A 20189-nucleotide genomic window follows, 5' to 3' on the forward strand; every position below is an offset into this window, starting at 1 on the left:
TATTTTGTTCAAATATTCTAAATCTGCAAAGCAACTAAAGCTGTCGAATAGGTGGAATACAAAATACAATACTTGGAGCTGAATTGTAGAAAGTTGCATGAAATGGAAATTCACAAGTGAAATAAGCCTACCTTAACCTACTCTACTTAAGTAGACCTATCTGAATAAATATATTTGGTTATACTGCACTTTTACTTGTAACTGAGTATGTTTATTTACTTATTTACCTGGAACATTAATCACATAGTTCGGTTTCCACTTTAATCTAAATGCCCAACAAGTTACCAAATAAGTTGAGCTGCAAAGAATAATCAATTCATTTTTAACTGTTAAAATAGTCCCTTTTTTTCTTTTTCTTTTGATATTCGATTCATTGGTTTGAGTAAAAAACAAAACAAAAAACTGTCTCTCTGTTTCCCAGCTCCTTAAATGTAAATATCTTGTGGTGGCTTATTTCTCGTATCCACATTTTACTTAATTTTGTATTAACCTATTTATTTTACTTTTGCAATTACACCTCCATTATGCTTATATTATATTATTATTTTTTTTTTCTGTTGAATCTTTCAATCTGGAAAACATTTGTGCTTAAACTTGAAGTGCAAAGTACAAAATAGATCAATTTTTTTTTTCAACACTTTTTGCCATTTTATAGACCAAACAACTTATCAATTAGTCGAGAAAATAATATATAAAAAAATGAATATACAATGGAAATAATTATTTGGAGTATTATTTCTTCAAATTAGCTACTTTTCATGTGTAGTTGCTGGGCAGATTATACACTGAGATATAAATTCTTATACTTAAGTAAAAAGGTCTGACTATTTCTTCCACCACTCATTGTTTGTCTCTATTGAGTAAATCGTCTAAGTTATTTTTTGTCAAAATTGTTTTTTTGCCTAAATCATCTCCTCATGACGCCGGCCACCTATGGTAAAATCGCCTACATCCTCAGTTGATCAGATCATGTGATTTTACCCCTTTAAGATAATGGCCTATGTCAAGTGTGTGACTTAAGCAGATTTATTATGCTTAAGTCAAAATAAATGTGACTTAGGTAATTTTTTGAACATGCCTATGTGACTTAAGTAAGATACGGTAACACTTTATTTTGAAGGTGTCTACATAAAAGTGACATGAGCGTGTCATAAACATGACATGGGATGTGTCATGAACATTAATGACACTTTGAAGTAACATTAATGCTCATGATACGTGTCATGTCATGTTTCTGACAGGCTTGTGTGACTCTTATGTAGACACCTTAAAATAAAGTGTTACCATATCTTGCTTAAGTCACAAAGGCATGTTAAAAAAATTGCCTAAGTTATTTATTTCTCTTCAGTTACATAATTTACAATTTTGGTGAAGTTTTTTGTGTTTCCTGCAAAACTTGAAAAAATTAGTTAGTTATAATTAGTTATTTTAACAGGGTGACGAATTTTAAAACTTTAATCTCGATTTTTTTTTAACATGCCTGGAGGGGGCTGCCTGCTACGTCACATCCGCCGTTACCCTCCGGAAGTACAGTTAATTTTTATTCACAGGAAAAAAAACAGCTGTTGTTGAAAAAGAAAACATCAAAGTGAGTTTCATTGACGGATGTCTTGGCTTTATCTCTTCTCAGACATTAGTAGAGTGAGGACCGCTCCCTCCGCGCTCCGCTCCGTGAGTCTGCCGACTGTTTTTAGGGACTTAATCAGCGAGTCTCGCTTCGCTCATTTGTTGCGAGTTGGCTGCTGCTAGCTTTAGCAACATTAGCATCTGCTAGCTAGCTAACTGAGCATTTCTAACTGTCTGCACAACTCCTGCTGACAACAAACTCTGTCTGCTGCCAGACAGTCAGCAAGATAAGTCATGTAAATGCAGAATAACTGCGAAGATGTACATTGTACATTGTGTGACTTGCTAGCCAGCTGGTTTAACTGCGATTTATCACTGTTTATGTCCAACGTTAGCCTTGTTGTCTGTCAGGAAATCCAGGTAACAGCATTTAAAAACGGTTATAGCTCATACTAATATAATACTACAGCCGGATTTACTTTATTTAAGATAGATAGATAAATAGATAGATTACTTTATTCATCCCCGAAGGGAAATTCGGTTGTCACAGTTTTCCGGTATTCAAGTACAATAAAATACAATAGAATAAAATACTAAGGTAGAATAAATAAAAACATCAATAGATAAAACACACAGAATACTACAAGGACACTTAAGAAGTTAAAAAGAAGATAAGTTGGTAGGTAAGGTACAGTGGCAAGATGATGGTAATTATACTGATGATATGATGGTAATAATGTTATAGTGACTAGACAGTAATATGCAAAGTGTTAATCTAAGCCAATGTAGGGAAATTTAAAACATTTTGTCAACAAAAAAACGGGGCTTTTACAATTTTGGAGGCTCTTTGGATTCAAATGCATTCAGTAATCACTACCATGTACCAACATGAGTAAATGAAAAAACATACCACTGCTATTATATGCAGTGCTATTATCAGTGCATGTGTTTGTAAACGTGCTGTTTATGTTAGTATGTGAGTTGGAGACAGATTTAAAAATTAAATTAGCTGAATGAAAATGAAGCGATTGCTTAATGTAAGGTTATGATATTGGCCTACAGTGTTTCTCTAATTCTCCCTCTAATTAGAATTAGAGTGTCTCTCTAATTCTCTAGAATGAATGGAAGACTTGGCTGCACATATCATGGGGGCGGGTGTAGATATCTTACCCAAAGAAAATCTTATACAATTTCACATAATTTTAGACCATTATGATCACCACATCTGTGTACAAAAAGATGGAAAAGCTACCGTGGAGTAGATCATTAATAAACGACACCTAAAATAAAACTTGCTAAAAATGTCAACTGGGAACCAACAACAACCATTAGATCTGTGCAAAGTCATCATGCTCTCCTATTGATTTTAGAGTCATTCAGCTTAAGTGGTGCTCAAAACAGCTTTGGTGCTGCGTCAAGCCTCATAATGGTAGGGAAAACCCTGGCCTGAACCAGTAAATATAGACTTTTCAGAAATATTTTTAATGACAACAATTTTGGACTCTCAGTCAGGATTTTTTAGGGGCAGTCTGAGATATCTTGGGGTGTCTTTACCCCCCTCAATTTTGTGACACTAATGCTAGATCATTATATAAAATAGGTAATTTAGGGTTATGTTGCATCTCCTCTGTTGTCCCGGTTTCTTTATGCTGATTGTAATAACTTTATTTTTATCACTTATTTTTGACAGAATGCCAGCCCCAAAGAGAGGATCATCTCCTCATGATCCTCAGCCCAAGATGAGGAAGTTGGATGAGGATGGGGAGGCTCCGCCATCCAAAACTACACCAGCTACCAATAATAGGTCCCTTAAAACAGGAAATACGCTAGAAAAGACAACAGACCCACGGACTAAGAAAAAACTGTCAGCCTCAGCGGAAGGGGGGAATAAACCAGCCAAGTCATCCAAACAGAGTTCCCCTCCAAAGGATTCCAGCAAAACCATTTCTGACCCACCTGTCAAAAAAGCCAAGCTTCTGAAAGCCACAAGTGCCTCCTGCGGAGAAGCTCCCTCACAGAAAGCTAACTCCAAAGCTTCCCTGAAGCGAACAGCCTCAACAGAGTCTGAGGATGAGTTGAGTAGTGATGGTGGTAAGACTGACTTCTTCAGAGAGAGGGATGATGGTGAAAAGGCCCGCTGCATCAGAAAATACTCAAATCGAGTCAAAGCTAAACGCAAGGCTGAGGAGTCGACGTCTGACCCACAGGAGACAAGCCAAGGGTCACCATCTGCACCTAGAGACCCCGTTCAGATGGACCACGATTATGGCAGATTTTCAGATTCAAATGCTGGAGAGCAGAATCAGGATGAGAAAAAAGATTCTACACAAGAAATGTCAGTTAATGCAACACAAGCAGAGTCAAAGGAAACTTTAGTCTCATATGCAAAAGCTAGCACTGAATTTGACTGTTCAACTGATGAAAGTAAACATGAAGAATTTAAAAATGTAGAAAGACAAAAGCTTATAGATAATGAAGCACTAGCATCATGTAGAGAAACATTAAACTGTGTCTCTGCAACTGCTGCAGGTTCGCCTTGCATCATATCTGCAGCAGAGGAAAATGGAAATAAGGACACTGCCATCAAAAGCCAAAAGGATGGAGACGATGAAACATTTGTGACGTCAGTGGAGACACAATGTTCTAGTACTGGAGATGCAAATCCAGGTCGAGAAGGTGAAGTACGGGTAGGTGAAAGGACAGCTTGTAGAAGTCGGACAGATGTGAGCAGTGGAACTGAAAAAAAGGAGACCACAGCGCCTGTTTCTGAGGAGACAAAGCTGGATATGAAATGTAAAAGTGAAGAAGGGGAGCATAAAGTGCTGGCAGCCGGTGTCTCTGCAGAACACAGCGATGTGGAACATAAAACACTGTCAAAAGAAACAAACTCTGCACCAGCAGAAGAAGAGATCATGGTAGGAAGTAGTAACCCAGAGAGTCAGACTGAGGAAAATCTAACAACATCAGAGTCTGTTGGCAATCCAGAGACTCAAACAGACCTCAGTGTCAAAATTCAAGTTACGTTCAAAGAGGAATCCAAATCTGAGGATCGAGTGAGCCGTGAAGTGCCGGATACCATTACCAACTCATGTGACGGTGTGAACAAACTAGTCAGAAAGTCTGAAGAAAAGCTTGAAGAAAGTGAAAGGGAAGGAGTGGAGATCCTGACTCAGACTGTCACTGGTCCACAGTCTTTAGTTGAGCTACACGAGGTGATGGACAGGACAACTGACAGCTGTGCTGAAATACTGACACCAGGTTGTGAGGCTGTTCTTGATTGTGTCACAGTCTCAGAGGGTCGGATAGACGCAGAACTGCAGACTAAAATAACATCAGAGGAGAGGTCTAACTTAGCACCTAAAGAGGATAAACAAAAAGAGGGGGGCCACAAAGTTAAAGACCACATTCCAGAAATGCCTGCTGAAGACAAAGAAGATGCAGTGACAATTAAAAAAATAATAAACTTTGAATGTGCCACTGCAACACCAGAGCATGAGATTCCTAATCAAGCTGCTACAGCGGAAATACAAAACCAAAAGAGCCAGGAGGTCAGTGAACGTGCCACAGACGTATCTTCAGAATTCCATCAGGATCAGGTTTTAAAATCTAAAATAATTGGAAATGAAGACAGCAAGAACATTAAACATACTATTGGACCAGAGAGACAGACTGCAACAGCATCAGAGGTTTCTACTCCTGCATCTACAGTGAATGTACAAAGCCAGGAGAAGCCAGGAGACAGTGAATGCACCATGGACATGTCTGATAAAGCACAGAAGCATCCAGCTGTAAACTGTCAGAATGGCAATGCTGAATATGTTGTTGCTTCTGAGAATGAAAAGGAAGTGGACATGCAGACTACAACGGCATCAGAGGAGAGGTCTAACATTGTGCCTACAGTGGAAATACAAAGCCAAGAAGTCAGTGAACCCACCACAAATACATCAGCTGAACTTGATGAGGTGGACTTTCAATCTGTGGCTCGACCAGAGAGTCAAATGGAAATGCAGAATATGTCAACGTCAGAGGTTTTAAATCCAGCTTCTTCAATGGAATTGCAGAAAAGTCTAAATGAAGTGGACATGCAGACTGCAGCAGTACAGGAGAGGTCTAACACAGTAACTACAGTGGAAATACAAAGTCAGAAAAGTCAAAGTGAAATCAATATGGAGACAGCAGAAACATTAGTGGAGATTTCTAACATGGCACCAACAGTAGAGACAAAGGTCCAGAAGAGCCAAGAATTCACTCAACCTGCGACAGACGTATCTGAAAAAGCTCAAGAAAGTCTAAGGATTCAGACTCCTGAGAGGAATGGAAATGAAATCAAGGTTATGTCAGAATGTGTCGGTGCAACTGAGAATCAAAAAGAAATGGATTCGCAGACAACAGAGGAGACTTCTGATCCAACAAGTACAGTAGAAACACAAAACCAGCAAGGTCAGGAGGTTAACGAACTCACTACAGATGCTGAAGTGTTAAAAGACATTATTGTTGCCAATGCTGAAAGCGAAGAAAACAAGGATGAGGTTATCGCAGAATGTGTGGATGCTTTCGAGAATCAAATAGAAATGGAAACGCAAACAACAGCAACGCCAGAGGAGGTTTTTAATCCACCAGCTACAGAGGAAATCCAAAGTCAGCAGGTCAGTGAACTCAACACAGAAGATCAAAAAGATCTAGTGACTGCAAATTGTGAGAGTAAAGAAATTGAAGAGAAGGTTGTGGCTGAATATGTTAACGTTCCAGAGGTTCAAGTAAATATGGAAGCGACTACAACAACGCCAGAGGGGATTTGTAAAGCAGCGCCTACAGCAGAACAAAACCAGGTGATGGAGGGAGTCGAAGTACCCACTATGGCCTTATCAAATCAAACTCACAGCCCTCTCTCAATGACTGAAAGTAAGGTTAATGCAAACATGCAGAGAGAGCCTACTGCTCAGGATATCCAAGGGGATATGGATGTAATAAGTGGATCAATAGAAAGAGAAGATTCTGCTTCTGAAGAGGAAACAGGGGGACAAGTGATTAATGAGGTCAAAGAAGAGGCCGCAATCATTTCCTCTGATAAGGCTGACAAAACAGTCAGTAATATCGAGGGTCAAGAAGAAGGAACTGGGAGCAATGAAGTCATAGTGTTTGTTTGTGGCCAACCAGATGACGTCGATATAGTAATTCAGGAATCAGAAGAGCAAATTAAGACTCAGTCTGAGGTTGAGATTCATGAAAACCAGATAGTGTATGAGCCCATTAGTAGCCCAGAGAGTAGTGATGAAAGAGAGATTCCTACAGCATCAGAGAACCACGAAGGTTTGTCTTTACTGGACTTACAGAGTGCCCAACAGGTGGAAGGAGTTTCATCTGCTAATGGAGAAAACAGCTGTAACCAACAAGTGGAAAATGAGGAAAACGTCCAGCAGCAAATTGGCGTCTCGGACAGCCAAGAAGTGGAAATGGAAGCACAAACCGTCAGAGAGCCAGAGAGTTGTGTCTCTGTACAGTTGGAGCAGAGTAACATGAGTGTGGATGTGAAACAAGTTGCAGTGATCAGCTCCAGTGATGACATCAGCACACCAGATGGCCAGTCAGGAGATGCAACGGAAAAAAGTGAGAGGAACGGGTATCCGGACTGTGTCGGGGCCACAGAATTCTCTGAGCAGGTGCAGGAGGATACTGGACTTCAGGACGTTGCAGATGTCACCGTGACAACAACTACAACCACCACTGAAGTTGAAATACCAGATAGCACATCTGAGGAGTTTGTGATCTTAGAACCAATCCCAATGGAGGAAGTTCCCTTTGATATTGTCACTCAAGCAGCAGCCGAATCAGGTTTGTCAGACTCGATGTCAGAGCAGGTGAATCCAGACAGTGCTTTGGAAGGTGAGAGGATTTTAAATGGTTCCCAACAAACAGTCTTCCCTGAGGCAGAAGTGCAGCAATGTCAAACGACTGATGAGATCAAAGTGACGAATTCAAGTGAGGTGTTGGATCAGGAGACCGGGCTTGGGAGAGAAATCTCAACTGACGAAGGTGTTGAAGTTATTCAAAATTCTGACCACAGCCAGCAACCACCATCTGACATGATTAATACCTCAGAGACTGACATGGCAAACTCTCATGCTCATGTCACAAATGAAGCACTGGTGATAGAAAACGCAGAGGCTAATTTAGACCTCCAAGAAGTGCAGATTCTGCAGGATATCGAGATCGGTCGTGAGATTGTAGTAGCAGAGGAAGATAATGATGAAGACAGTGACATTACAATAATAGAAAAACCCCAGGAAAAGCCTGAGGCAGCGCCTCCCAAAGAGTCGGAGATAAAGGTTAATGAGAAAATTAAAGATGTCAGTTGTGGGACCAGCTTGAAGCAAAACAGCACAGCTGAAAAGACTGTGACGGATAAAAAGGGACAGGAGGCAGAAAAACCCAAGAAACAAGAAATGAACACACAGGCCAGAACCAAAGCCCGGCTGGCAGCTCTGGCTGAGCAAAAGGCTGCAGCGGCTAAGAGGACAGCAAACAGACAGCAGCTGAACCTCTTAGCTTTGTGTCAGGAGATTGCAGAGGACATTGCTACAGACAGCATGCTTCTAAAGAGGATAGAAGAAGAAAAACAAGCAGCGGCAGCAGCAGCAGCAGTAGTGGCGGCGGCGGCGGCCGCAGCAGCAACAGCCAAGAGTGAAGCCAGCAAGAAAGAGAGTTCACCTGTTAACACGCAGGAGCCAGACACTGTTAATGTGGCGCCTCCAGCTGGACCAGAAGAGAGCTCTGCTACAGAGACCCCTGCTGAGGAAGCATCCACAGTCCAGCTGTCGACAGATGATTCCACCGAGGCTAAGTCTGCTGCAGAGCCTCCAAAGCGGCGTTTCTTCGTCACACAGGTTTCAGTGCCACTGAAAGTCCACGAGAAAAAGAAGCTAACTAGATATCAAAGACTCAGACAGGTTGAACTGCAGAGAGAGAAAATGTCTTGGGCACGTGTAAAGAAGCTTAAAACTGACCAAGCAAATCAGATGTTTTCAGACTTAGATTGGCAAGTACCCATGTCTGCATCCTCTCCGTTCTCAGTCAGTTCTGTGACCACACCTCCACCACCTGCCAGTCCACCGAAAACACCTCTCCCAAGTCCGGCCTCAACTAGCAAGCCTGCAACACCCAAGGCGGATGTCCCTAATGTTGACACTCCTAAACCCGAACCCAGTAAGACCGAACCCAGTAAGACTGAACCCACTAAAACGGAAGCCTCCAAAACTGAACCCACTAAACCTGAAGCTGCCAAAGTGGAAGCCTCCAAAACTGGGACTCCTAATGTTGGAACCCGTAAATCAACAAGGCAAACTAAAGCTCAAGCTAATAAAGAAACCCCTGCTCCGGGGCCCGCCGCAAAAGTGACCAGATCAGGAGGCAAGAGGACCCTCCCAGCAGTACCCCCGCCCATGCCCAACGGACTTAATGCTCAAAAACAGAAGCCTGTTGAGTACAAGCCATACAGACCCAGACCCAAGTACTCCTTTGATGACTTTGAACTTGACGATGACCCATTACCAGCAAAGCCTGGTCCTCAGTCAAGACCAGCACAGCCGATACCACCACACGTTCGGTCAAACCCTGCAGCCCAATCTAAACCCACAGTTCAGTCAAAACCCACAGTTTCATCACATCTCGCCGCCCAGGCAAAGCTCAAAGCTCAGACCACGCCTGCTGGACAGATCTCAGGTCAGTCAAAGCCCACTGTTGCAGCTACAGCTCAGTCAAAACCTGCTGGTTCCACCACTCCACAGTCAAAGCCTGCTGTTGCAACATCATCCCAGCCGAAGGCCACAGCTACTACTACTGCCGCAGCGTCTTCAAAACACGTCCTTCCCATTAAAGCTCAACTAAAGTCTCCTGTTTCGACGACACCTCAGTCAAATGCTGTTGCAGCTCCGGGTCAGTCCAAACCCGCTGCTTCTGCTTCACCTCAGTTAAAGCCTGCTGCTAGTGCAACTCAGGCTGCTGCTTCAAACACATCTGGCACAAAACCTGCTGCTCCTAAAGTCGACGATAGTTCAATGCCTCTGAAAAATGCACCATCATCTGAAGAGAGCAAATGCAAGGTAAATAAATGATGCTGTTATGGGTCTCACAAACAGCACAGTTGCTGTTAATCATCCCCTGTCTCTTTCTTACGTAGGTTACAGCTGCTCCCACATCTTCCCTCCCCTCTGAAGACGGCTCAAAAGTGTCTGATGACACACAGAAGTGTGAAGAAAAGCCTGCAGGTATGCTTTGATTTGCACTTGGTATGATTTATTGAAACATCTGTCATGTTGTTGTCACATTACTAAATACAAGACTGATTTTGTCTTCAGGATATCTGTGGTGAGCAATTATTCTTCTTTGTTCCCTGAAGTATTTAATATCATTACTTCTGTGAAAAAGGTTGAGTGCTCAGAGCTGACTGTAAACATGCAAGAGGCTGTGTGTCGTAAACTTTAAAACCCGTAAAAAAAACCCAGATGTGAGACATATTCTGAATACACTGTATACATGTCCAAAGACAACTGCTTAAATCTGATTATTGTCGGCATATCCCACATGTCCTAATTGAAAAATTCCTAAATTCAGAATATTTATTATGCTGTTTAAATGACCCGCATCATATTCGGACCATTGTCATATAACGGCGGAATATTTATGTCCATGTGAACATTGCTAGATGGGGTCTTGGTGGAGCTCTGCACCCTCAGAGTGCCCTTCTTGTTTGTAGTGTTATCACAGGATTATGAAATCCTGAATAACATCCTACTATGTTTAAAATATGACATTAGTAATCAAGAAGACTATTAGCTCCACCATTACATTAGATGATAGAGCTGAAAGAATTGAGTTCCTGTTCTTGATTTGCAAAACTTCTCTTCCAGTCACTGGTGTTGATTCTTCTCCGGAAAATAAGACAGAAACAGCCGAGAAGAGATCGGAAAAACCTCAAAAGTAAGACATTCCTCTCAAGTAATTTGACATGTTTTTCCTTGTAGTGGCAGAAATCTGAAGTAAAGTGTTTGTATCACAGCAGAGCAGCAGCGGAGCCACAGGATGGCAGGACTCCTCTCTCTGATGCCTGTCTGCAAAAAGAACTCAAGAAACTGAAGGAGGCCGACAAAGATGGCACCCAAACCATTATCGTGAGCATCTTTCTGTTTATACACTGCATAGCGAGTAAACTTTAAACCAGAGGTTAAAAATTGCCGGTTGGAGCTATTTAACATCACTGAGCATTTATTTAGACGTGATGTGTTGTTTTCTCTGTCTCGTAGGATGCAGGACAGAAGCATTTTGGAGCAGTGGCCTGCAGCGTGTGTGGGATGTTCTACTCTGCTGCCAACCCTGAAGATGAATCTCAACATTTACTCTTCCACAACCAGTTCATCAGCGCTGTCAAATATGTGGTGAGAGGAAGTTTCCTTAAATTACATGTCTTATTTTTCATCTTGCCTGCTGTCTCACAATATTGACTCATCAGGGCAATACACAGATGCGTTTCTTTCTAGAAAATTCATACCAAGCATGTGTTAAAAAGCTTATTTAAAATAATGAAACACAAAATGTTCAGGGGCAAACACTATTAAAGTCAACAAGTTTGTGCAATAAAATTAAGTTTGATCACTTCCTGATTGTGTAAAACATTTGTCTTGATGATGTTTGTTTAGTAGTTTCATATTCTTAATGTTCAATACACTTTTTGGGCACTTGTAAATTTCTGTCATTTTATTTAGATACATTTCAATTATCTCATTAGAAAACAGTGTTATTGTAGCATTATGCAAGAGGATGTGGTTTCAAAGTGTCAGATATAACTGATGATATTAACACTTAAATAGATTATATGACCAAATGAATGAAACAGAAGTAGATTAATTACACATATACGTATTTATTATACTGAAATGATATATTAATAGCACAGAGGATGTTACTGTACTTATCAAAAGAAGAATGCCTCATGAGGACAATAAAAAGATTGTTTCTGTTACATAAAGTCACTCTTTTTCCCTTATTTTTTCAGGGATGGAAAAAAGAGAGGATACTGTTAGAGTTTCCTGACGGCAAAATCATTCTTGTCCTGCCAGATGATCCCAAATATGCTCTGAAGAAGGTACAGTCTGGGAATGTTGGCATCACATTAGAGAACAATTGGGATGATTTCATGACTGATTCGCCCTTCCTGACAATCGTGAAGGGTGTTCCTGATTCGAGTCTGGTCTGAACTGATTATCCTGTCGATATAACCTTAATGTCACTGACTGGTTTGGAGTCCCCCTGATTTGGAATTAAGGATATCAAATATAAATATGTGTAAATGTCACACATACAGTGTTATTTAAAAGGGCAAACAGCTGTCACCCACCAGCACCAAAGACTGTTAAAATGTCTGAATACATATTCCCCAGTCATGTAATGACATTTTTGGCCTAGAGCAAACAAACACCACCATATGATTTCACCACTTCACGTTAACTGTGTGTTTCTCAGGTGGAAGAGATCAGAGAGATGGTGGACAACGACCTCGGCTTCCAGCAGGTGGAGACCAAGTGTCCCTCTCAGACCAAAACCTTCCTCTTCATCTCCAATGACAAGAAAGTGGCCGGATGCCTCATAGCAGAGCACATACAAGAGGTGAGTGATACTGTACCAGACAGGGAGTGTGTCAGAATATTTGTCATGTAAAAACAAAATACAGTCATGGAAAACATTATTAAACCACCCTTTTTCTTAAATTTTTGTTCATTTTAATGCCTGGTACAACTAAAGGTACGTTTGTACGGACAAATATAATGATAAGAACAAAACTAGCTCATAAGAGTTTATTTTAAAAGCTGATATCTAGCCATTTTCCATGGTTGTCTTGATAATAACCAAAATCATTATCAGGGAAAAAATGGAAAATGGCTAGATATCAGCTCTTAAATTAAACTCTTATGAGCTATTGTTGTTGTTGTCATTATATTTGTCCAAACAAATGTACCTTTAGTTGTACCAAGCGTTAAAATAAACAATAAACTGAAGAAAACAAGGGTGGTCTAATATTTTTTTTCCATGACTGTAGATAACAGCAGACTGCATTATACAAGTATACTGAGCTTTGTCTGATGCCCACAGGGATACAGGGTGATCGAGGAGCAGGTACCGGAGGGCTCAGAGGGCGAGAAGCTGATGTTTGAACGTCAGAGAGCTTGGTGCTGCTCCACAACGGCGGAGCCCGCCATCTGTGGCATCAGCCGCATCTGGGTGGTCAACATGATGAGACGCCAGGGTATCGCCTCACGCATGCTGGAGTGCCTCAGGTCAGTGTGTCTTAAAAGCCACCAGGGTTTGATGCTATATCACCTAAAACCAAATTCACTAGGAATGCACGATATTGGATTTTTTTTTTGACATTATCTCATATGCCGATATTTACCAACTTGTGTTGGCCGATTTCCGATGCCATTACCAATACATGTGCATTTTTTCCACCTAATTGCAGAGAACATCAGGTCTCTCCATTAGTCAGGGGAGTAAGTCTGGTCTCCTTTTGTAATACAGGTATCATAGAAAAGTTTATGTCAGTAATTCAATTCAAATAGTAGAAATATCACATTATATAGATCCATTACACATGGAATGAAACATTTCATGTCTTAATTGATTTAATTTCTTCTAATTATAATGATTATGGCTAACATTTAATGAAGACTTAAAATTCAGTGTGTCAAAAATTTGATTACAAAAGACCAATTTTAAAAAAGTATGTTTAATATGGAAATGTTGACCTCTGAAAAGTATGTCCATCTATATGACTCAATACTTGGTTGGGGCCATTTGACTTGAACTACTGGAAATTGACTTTTCTATGATATTCTAATGTATTGAGGTGCACTTGTATTTTTTTGTAAAACCACATGTTTCTTTTAATTTTGTTTTAGTTCTTTATTTCTGAAAATGTCAACCTTTTTCAACATGAAAAACAAATAAACATGACAAACGGTGCAGAGAAAAAAATACATTTAATAAATAAATAAAATAAATTCCTGCCATGTACTATTCAGTCTGTACAGCAACTATAATGTAAACAAGTGAGGTAATAAGTTAGAAATCGGACCCCTGGAGCGTTGACCACGTGAAGTCTAGGAAGACCTAAAACTCAACTCTGTGCATTATGGGAAACATCTTAGCATCCATAGGCTACAACTAACAGCAAAAACAACTCTTTTAACACAGATTTATGAATTATTATCCAAAGAACACAATTCTTATTAAATTAGTCTTACCCAGAGAGCTCCAGAGAGTATTTTGATGTTGTAGACGACATAGTTGACCTCAGCATGTTTTATTATGCCTACTGTTATCCTGATGGCCCACTGGCATATCTCTAAAAATGTTAATTTCTCGCCAATTATGACATTTTAGTGTTTAAAAAAGGCAAAAAAAACTTCTGCAGATGTCATCATGCATCCCTGAAATTCACATAACTTCATTTTTTTTGTTTTTCCTGCACAGAAACAACTTCATTTACGGTTCATACCTGAGCAAGGACGAGATCGCTTTCTCCGACCCCACGCCTGATGGAAAACTCTTTGCCACACAATATTTTGGCACTTCTCAGTTTTTGGTTTATAACTTTGTGAGTGGAACACACTCGGCCCAGCCCAAAAAGGACGCAGTATGACAGTCTTCAGGAAAGGTAACGATGGATTTAAATGAGGCGCCCATTGACCAACGGGGACGCACCATCACTTAACGGTGTCTGATGCAGAACCTGTACTACAATTAAACAAAAAAACTGTAAATTACTCCTTGGAGAGGACACACATTGGTTTAAATCTCAGGATGAAAACAACAAGGTGTTGTTGAAAAAAATTATGAATTCACCCTTTAATCCCTACCTGAATAGTATTTTGGAAGAAAAAAAAGAGTATTTTCTTTATACATTTTTAAGTAAACAATTGGTTTTATTAGAAGTATAGAGTTTACATGCATGACCTGACAGCAATAGGAAACAAAGAGCATTTCACTGGGTTTTTATTTTAATCCCTGAGAAGCATAAAGTCGACCGGCTGCATTAAATAAAATGGTTATTTTAGAGTTTTGTCCTCATTCTGCTTTAACACATTTTACTGACATGATGTAGTAAACTACGAGGGTTTTTTCATGTTTATCTCTTTACGGTTAAAAGTGACGCTGCCATCGTCACGAGTTGTGTTTTAACAGCACAACAGCACGATACTTATCGGGCAGTTATTGTTTTTCCACATCAGTCGCGCTGATTTCACTGTCATGTTTTATGTTTTATTTCAAACTGATCATCCAAACCAGGTGTTTTAATCGGAGGGACTCGTTTCAACAGTCTGGTTGAAGAGACGTGGGTTAGAAGAACTGTAGCTTGGGCATTAATTGTGTGCTCTAATTCTCTTAGATCACCTTGCCTCAAACGTTTAGTTTTCCAAGCTGAGCCATATACTGTACACCGTTTAGCAGGGCATTGTAGCCTAAACTGTATGAGTGTCTTTTAATTTCACAGAGGCTGTCTATTGCTTTGTTTGTGCCTGAATTAATAATGTGTGACCTAAAATGTTTTTTTTTTGTTTTTTTTCTTCGCCATACATTATGGCTTTTTATTGATTTAGCGTAGAGTATCATCCTCCTATTCCTTAGTAACAACAAATTAAAATGTATATCAAATTATCATGTAGAGTTATGCATACTATTACAACTTTTATAATGGATGAGCAAGGTCTTAAGGCTCAGGTGTTAAATGGTATTCGAGCGATGGTGAAAGTCATCCAGGTTATGATTGCAAACAGGAATATTTGCTCAGTGATCAACACAAGGGGCTGACATGAACCTCTGCCTCTCAACACAGATTTACAGTATCATTGTACTCCATCCCTTATTTTCTTCTGCCTTCTCGTTAAAGCAGTTGCTTTTAGAAAGATGTGTCGTGTAAGAAAAAGAAATTTGATTTATACGAAGCTGTTATGTAAATATTTATTTAAATAATAAACGATTTAAAACATGATTTTGCTTGCTCAGTTTTCTTCCGGGAAGAAGCAACAGGTGAGTGTTTGATTATTTACCTCTGATCCCTTAAAGGAACATATAACCCCAAAATCAAAAATACATATTTAAATATCACCACATACTGTGGTGATATTTATCAATCTAGATTGTTTTGTGTTGGAAATATCGGCCATTTACAGCCCAAGCACAATTTTGAGGTACTTGCACTTTACTTGAGTATTTCCATTTTATGTAACTTTATACTTCTTCTCTATCACATTAGGTGGCAAATATTGTACTTTTTACTCCACATCATTTAGCTGACAGCTTTAGTTACTTTTCAGTTCAAGATTTAACAAAATTATCAATTTAAAGAGATTGGACATTTACAGTAATGCGCTGTAATTGTTTTGTGAACAAGGTCTCCACGTTGAGCTGTGGCTCACCAATCAGTCTGCTAGACCACTTTACTATTTGATTTGCATGCGCAGAAGCGAAAAAAGGCTGCACATGCGCAGAAACGCAGAAAAATAATAAATTAAAATTATTTTTTTTTTTTAAATAAAATAAAGAAAAAAAATAAATGTAAAAAAAGTAAAGAAGCAAAAAAGACAGTGGTGGAAGAAGTGTTCAGATCCTTTACTTCAGTAAATGTACTAATAACACACTGTGAAATGACTCCACTCCGCTCATTTTAACTACATAATAAACTTTTAAGTGGTTTAATTTATAAAAAGGGGAATCATTTTAAATGTATCATATTTTTCATTTTAAATCTTGACCTGAAAAGTAACTAAAGCTGTCAGCTAAATGTAGAGGAATAAAAATCACAATATATGTCTCGATAATGTAGTGGAGTAGAAGTATAAAGTTACATAAAATGTACATAAAAGTACACAAAATTGTACTTTAAGTCCAGTACTTGAGTAAATGTATATAGTTACTTTCCACCATTGCTACCTGCCTCTTCTAACTTATACATATCAGTTAAGAGTCCTCCTTCAGAAACTGTGTGAGGATTAAAGGGATAGTTTGTGCATTATTATACAAAACTGCTTACATAAATGCATCAATAATAATGATCCAATAATATATTTAGCACCATGGGAGACCAGGCTTTCTGTGCTGCTGTGGAACGCTCTTCCTGACACCCTGAGGGCACCACAGTCCATAGACACTTTAAAAAAAGGACTAAAAACTTTCCTTTTTAGCAGAACCTTTCCCATCCAGATGTTTTTTTATATTGTGTATGTATGCATGTATATATGTATTCTTTTTCTTCTGTTTTTTTGCTGTTTTTTCCTTTTTAATCCTTATTATAATTAGTCGGTTATGCTTTTAACCTGTAGCACTTTGATTGATTTCTTTTAATGTAAAGTGCATTATAAATAAAATGTATTATTTATTATTTTTATATTTAGAATATATTTAACAATCTGTCAAGTACTTTTACTTTTGATGCTAATACTTTTGTACTTTTACTCAAGTAAGCTTTAAATACAGGACTTTTAATCGCAGTGGTGTAATTTTACAGTGCGATATTAGCAATTTTACTGAAGTAAGGGATCTGAATACTTCTTCCACCACTGTTAGCCGTAAAGATGTCCTCCTTCCCTCCAATATAATGGAACTAAATGGCAGCTTGTAAAGTGCAAAAAAATGCATTTGAAAAACTCAACAACAATGTCTCTTTCCAGACTTCATGAGCTGGTTACCCAAGATAACCCTAAGGCCTTTCTGTGAGTAGTTTCATGTAGGATCTATTTTCTTTCTAGTGTAGTTTGTAGTTTAAAATTTCTCTGCTTATTTCTGGCTTGATCATATTCAAAATCTCTACAACCAATATCTTCCAATTAACACCAAAACAATTGCAGGAGAGTCCAGCAGATCCATGAACAGCCCCAGCATGCCTGACCCAACTCATTCAATCAGCAGGACTCTCGTCAGTCACTTGATCTGTTGTATCAGGTGTCTCTTGCTTTGACACACCTGAAAGTGATTAATATCGCTACAGTTAAGAGGAAAATGTGTTCTTGATTTTGGGGTGGAACTTGTATTGACCTCAGTCTAACATTAGTCACCATTGCCATCTAGTGGACATTGCTGTTGTAAACATTAGTGTGTTGGTGGCATTTAAAATGTTTTACTTTAATTATTTTAATGTAAAATTCTTCAATTTAACTACATATAAATTGCAGTGATTGATTGCATCAATATGTGTTTATGTGCATGTGTTTGGGATAAGTGTCAAATGTGGGAATTATCTGGTTTGTCATGTTTTCTCTTTGTAGTTGCTGATGTAAACACTCCCCTCTTAGTGCATTCCTCGACACTCCTGTCACAACACGGACCAGCTCGATGGCAACTTCTGAGAAACAAAACAACCTTAGAACAACACGGATACTTCCTCAGGCAGAGAGTGAGAAAACAGCTCCTCCTCAAAGATCTGATACCGATCAGAGGGAGAAAACAACCGAGCTGAGCTTCCTAAGGTATCTTTAACAAAGCGGTCACCTTGGCCTGCTGACTTTCACTGACACTCAGGATCACGTGATTTTCTCTGAAAGCACCGGGTGTTTAATCCAATCCAGAATCCATGGAGCTTTTTAACTGGATTTAGTCTGAAAAAAGGTCTGCGCATAGTAAAAGACAACATTTGTAAATACACACTTTTATTTTAACACATCAATTTAAAGAGACAAATTTGTCACAGCTGCCACATTGAAACCATAAAACCATCTATCCTTTTTTTTTTAAAGGTCAGGTTATTGCAAATATGTATTAAGCTATGGCTACGTTGTGAAAATCAATCGTCTTATTTACACTTTACGCAACAAATATACAAAACGACATTAAATCAAGCATCATACTGAGCATTTACTGATAATTCCTACAATCTGCACGCAACTGGTGTCCTATATTGCTTTTTTAAAGCATAATTTTGACCTGAACTCATTCTGAACTCAACCTGGAACCTCAGATGTGACCACAAACTGTGTGGTGGGGATTGGCCTCGTTGCCTGACATCTGTGGGGCCTTGATCTGTTTTAAGAGTTTTAAAACAAGATTACAGTAATGCTCTGGGTACTTGATCTGTTGACAGGCAACCTATAAGAAGAAAAGAGCTGCTCTGGAGTGTGCGTGGCAAATACACAATCACGATGTTACGAAAAACACTAATTTTTCATTAAATAAGGAGCATAAACTGACAAATTGATCACAAGCTCTGCATGTATACATGGTAAATTATGAAGTTAATCCATTGGCTTGTAACACATTCGGCAGTTGGCTCAAATCAGTTGACATATGACAGTGTATTATGCCAAAGTTATGGCAACATTAAAAGTAGGCACCAAAGAATATTATGCTGTACCCTTATTTAGACAAAGAAAAAGCCCTGAGTGCTTGTTTTGTGATTGTGTAAGAGGCTAAAATGTTCTCACAGGATGGGACAATTCTGGCCACAAAAATTGTAAAGTATGTCCAACATATCGGGCTCCTGAACCCTTCGGCTCATGACACCCTGACCTTTACCAGGCTGCACAGCGACCACCTCGCCATCAGGTGGATGCTCTATCAGCGGGTGCACTTTGTTGTCCATCATTTTAAAGTCAGTAACACCAGCACCGGGCAGTGAGCCGTTCCTCTCTGCCCATGTCTTGGAGTCCTCTGAATTGTCCTTTGTATCTATAATATTGTCACAGTTCGCGCTGCACTGACTAACCGTGCTCAAGTCCTCCTGGCACGCATCCGAGTCACTAGCGTGGGGCAAAGAAAAATAGGTGCACTTCCTTGAAAGTTCTGACTTCTTGTCTTCCAGGTCAGATTTTGTGCTAAAAAAGGAATATGTGTTGTTTTCCTCTGTGTCCTCACACATTCCTTCATCATGCGGAGGGTTTGCCAACTTTTTGTTTATTCCAATTGGGTCTGAAACAGACTTTCTAATCATTGTGTTTTCTTTAAGGAGCCATTGTTCGTTATCAATAGGGACATTGCCTTCAGGCCCGACTTGTGCATTAAAAGCAACACGTGATGCAAAGGTGTCCAGTGCATTAGTGGAATGGAAGTAAGACAACTCCATTGCTTTGGAACGGGCTATGTGGAAGGGAGAGAAAATGCTGGAATGTTCTTTCTTTTTCTCTTTTGGCGCAGATGGTGGCCTTTCGCTCTCTTCCTCATCAGATTTGGCATCTTTCTTACCATAAAGTCTTTCAATAGTTCTCCTCACAAAACCCTTAGTGATGGATTTCCGTGCTGAATCGTCTTCACTGCTGGATAGCTCACTTGAAGTCTGAGACTGGTACCCGCCACTAGCTGAGGTCTGTGCTCTCAGCTGGGACCGATCTGATGTGATCGCGCTTGGGAAACCTCCGTGTCCGTGCTGGACATCTGTGCCACCCTTTGCCATGAACATTTCCCTGATGGATCTGACCCTTCCCTCAGGCTCGGTGGTTATAACACCACTGGAGTCGTAGCTGAAAGACAATGACGACTGAGGAGCTGATCGAGTGCCGGGAGCTGACTGAGATGTGGGCAATTCGGAGGGTGACTCCTCAACATCTGACTCACGTTGGGTATTTCTTTGTGAGAAATGTACAATG

General features: G+C 39.7%; 1 protein-coding gene across 3 annotated transcripts; it reads left to right on the forward strand.

Annotated features, from left to right (window-relative positions):
* Nucleotides 1-1537: 1537 nt before the first annotated feature.
* Nucleotides 1538-15607, forward strand: LOC131962072 (microtubule-associated protein futsch-like). Of its 3 annotated transcripts, none has more exons than XM_059327029.1 (10): nucleotides 1538-1588; nucleotides 3257-9665; nucleotides 9743-9830; nucleotides 10473-10542; nucleotides 10622-10733; nucleotides 10866-10997; nucleotides 11615-11704; nucleotides 12082-12225; nucleotides 12709-12893; nucleotides 14089-15607. In XM_059327029.1, exons 2-10 carry the CDS (start codon nucleotides 3258-3260, stop codon nucleotides 14255-14257), a joined length of 7398 nt encoding a protein of 2465 aa, XP_059183012.1. In that variant the 5' UTR covers nucleotides 1538-1588; nucleotide 3257; the 3' UTR covers nucleotides 14258-15607. The 3 variants fall into 3 exon arrangements, with proteins under 3 accessions (XP_059183012.1, XP_059183011.1, XP_059183013.1); XM_059327028.1 differs by having other exon boundaries at nucleotides 1576-1671; XM_059327030.1 differs by having other exon boundaries at nucleotides 1576-1671; nucleotides 10625-10733.
* The last annotated feature ends 4582 nt before the right edge of the window (nucleotides 15608-20189 follow it).

This window comes from Centropristis striata, chromosome 23, assembly GCF_030273125.1.
Source record: "Centropristis striata isolate RG_2023a ecotype Rhode Island chromosome 23, C.striata_1.0, whole genome shotgun sequence".
Classification (NCBI taxonomy): domain Eukaryota; kingdom Metazoa; phylum Chordata; class Actinopteri; order Perciformes; family Serranidae; genus Centropristis; species Centropristis striata.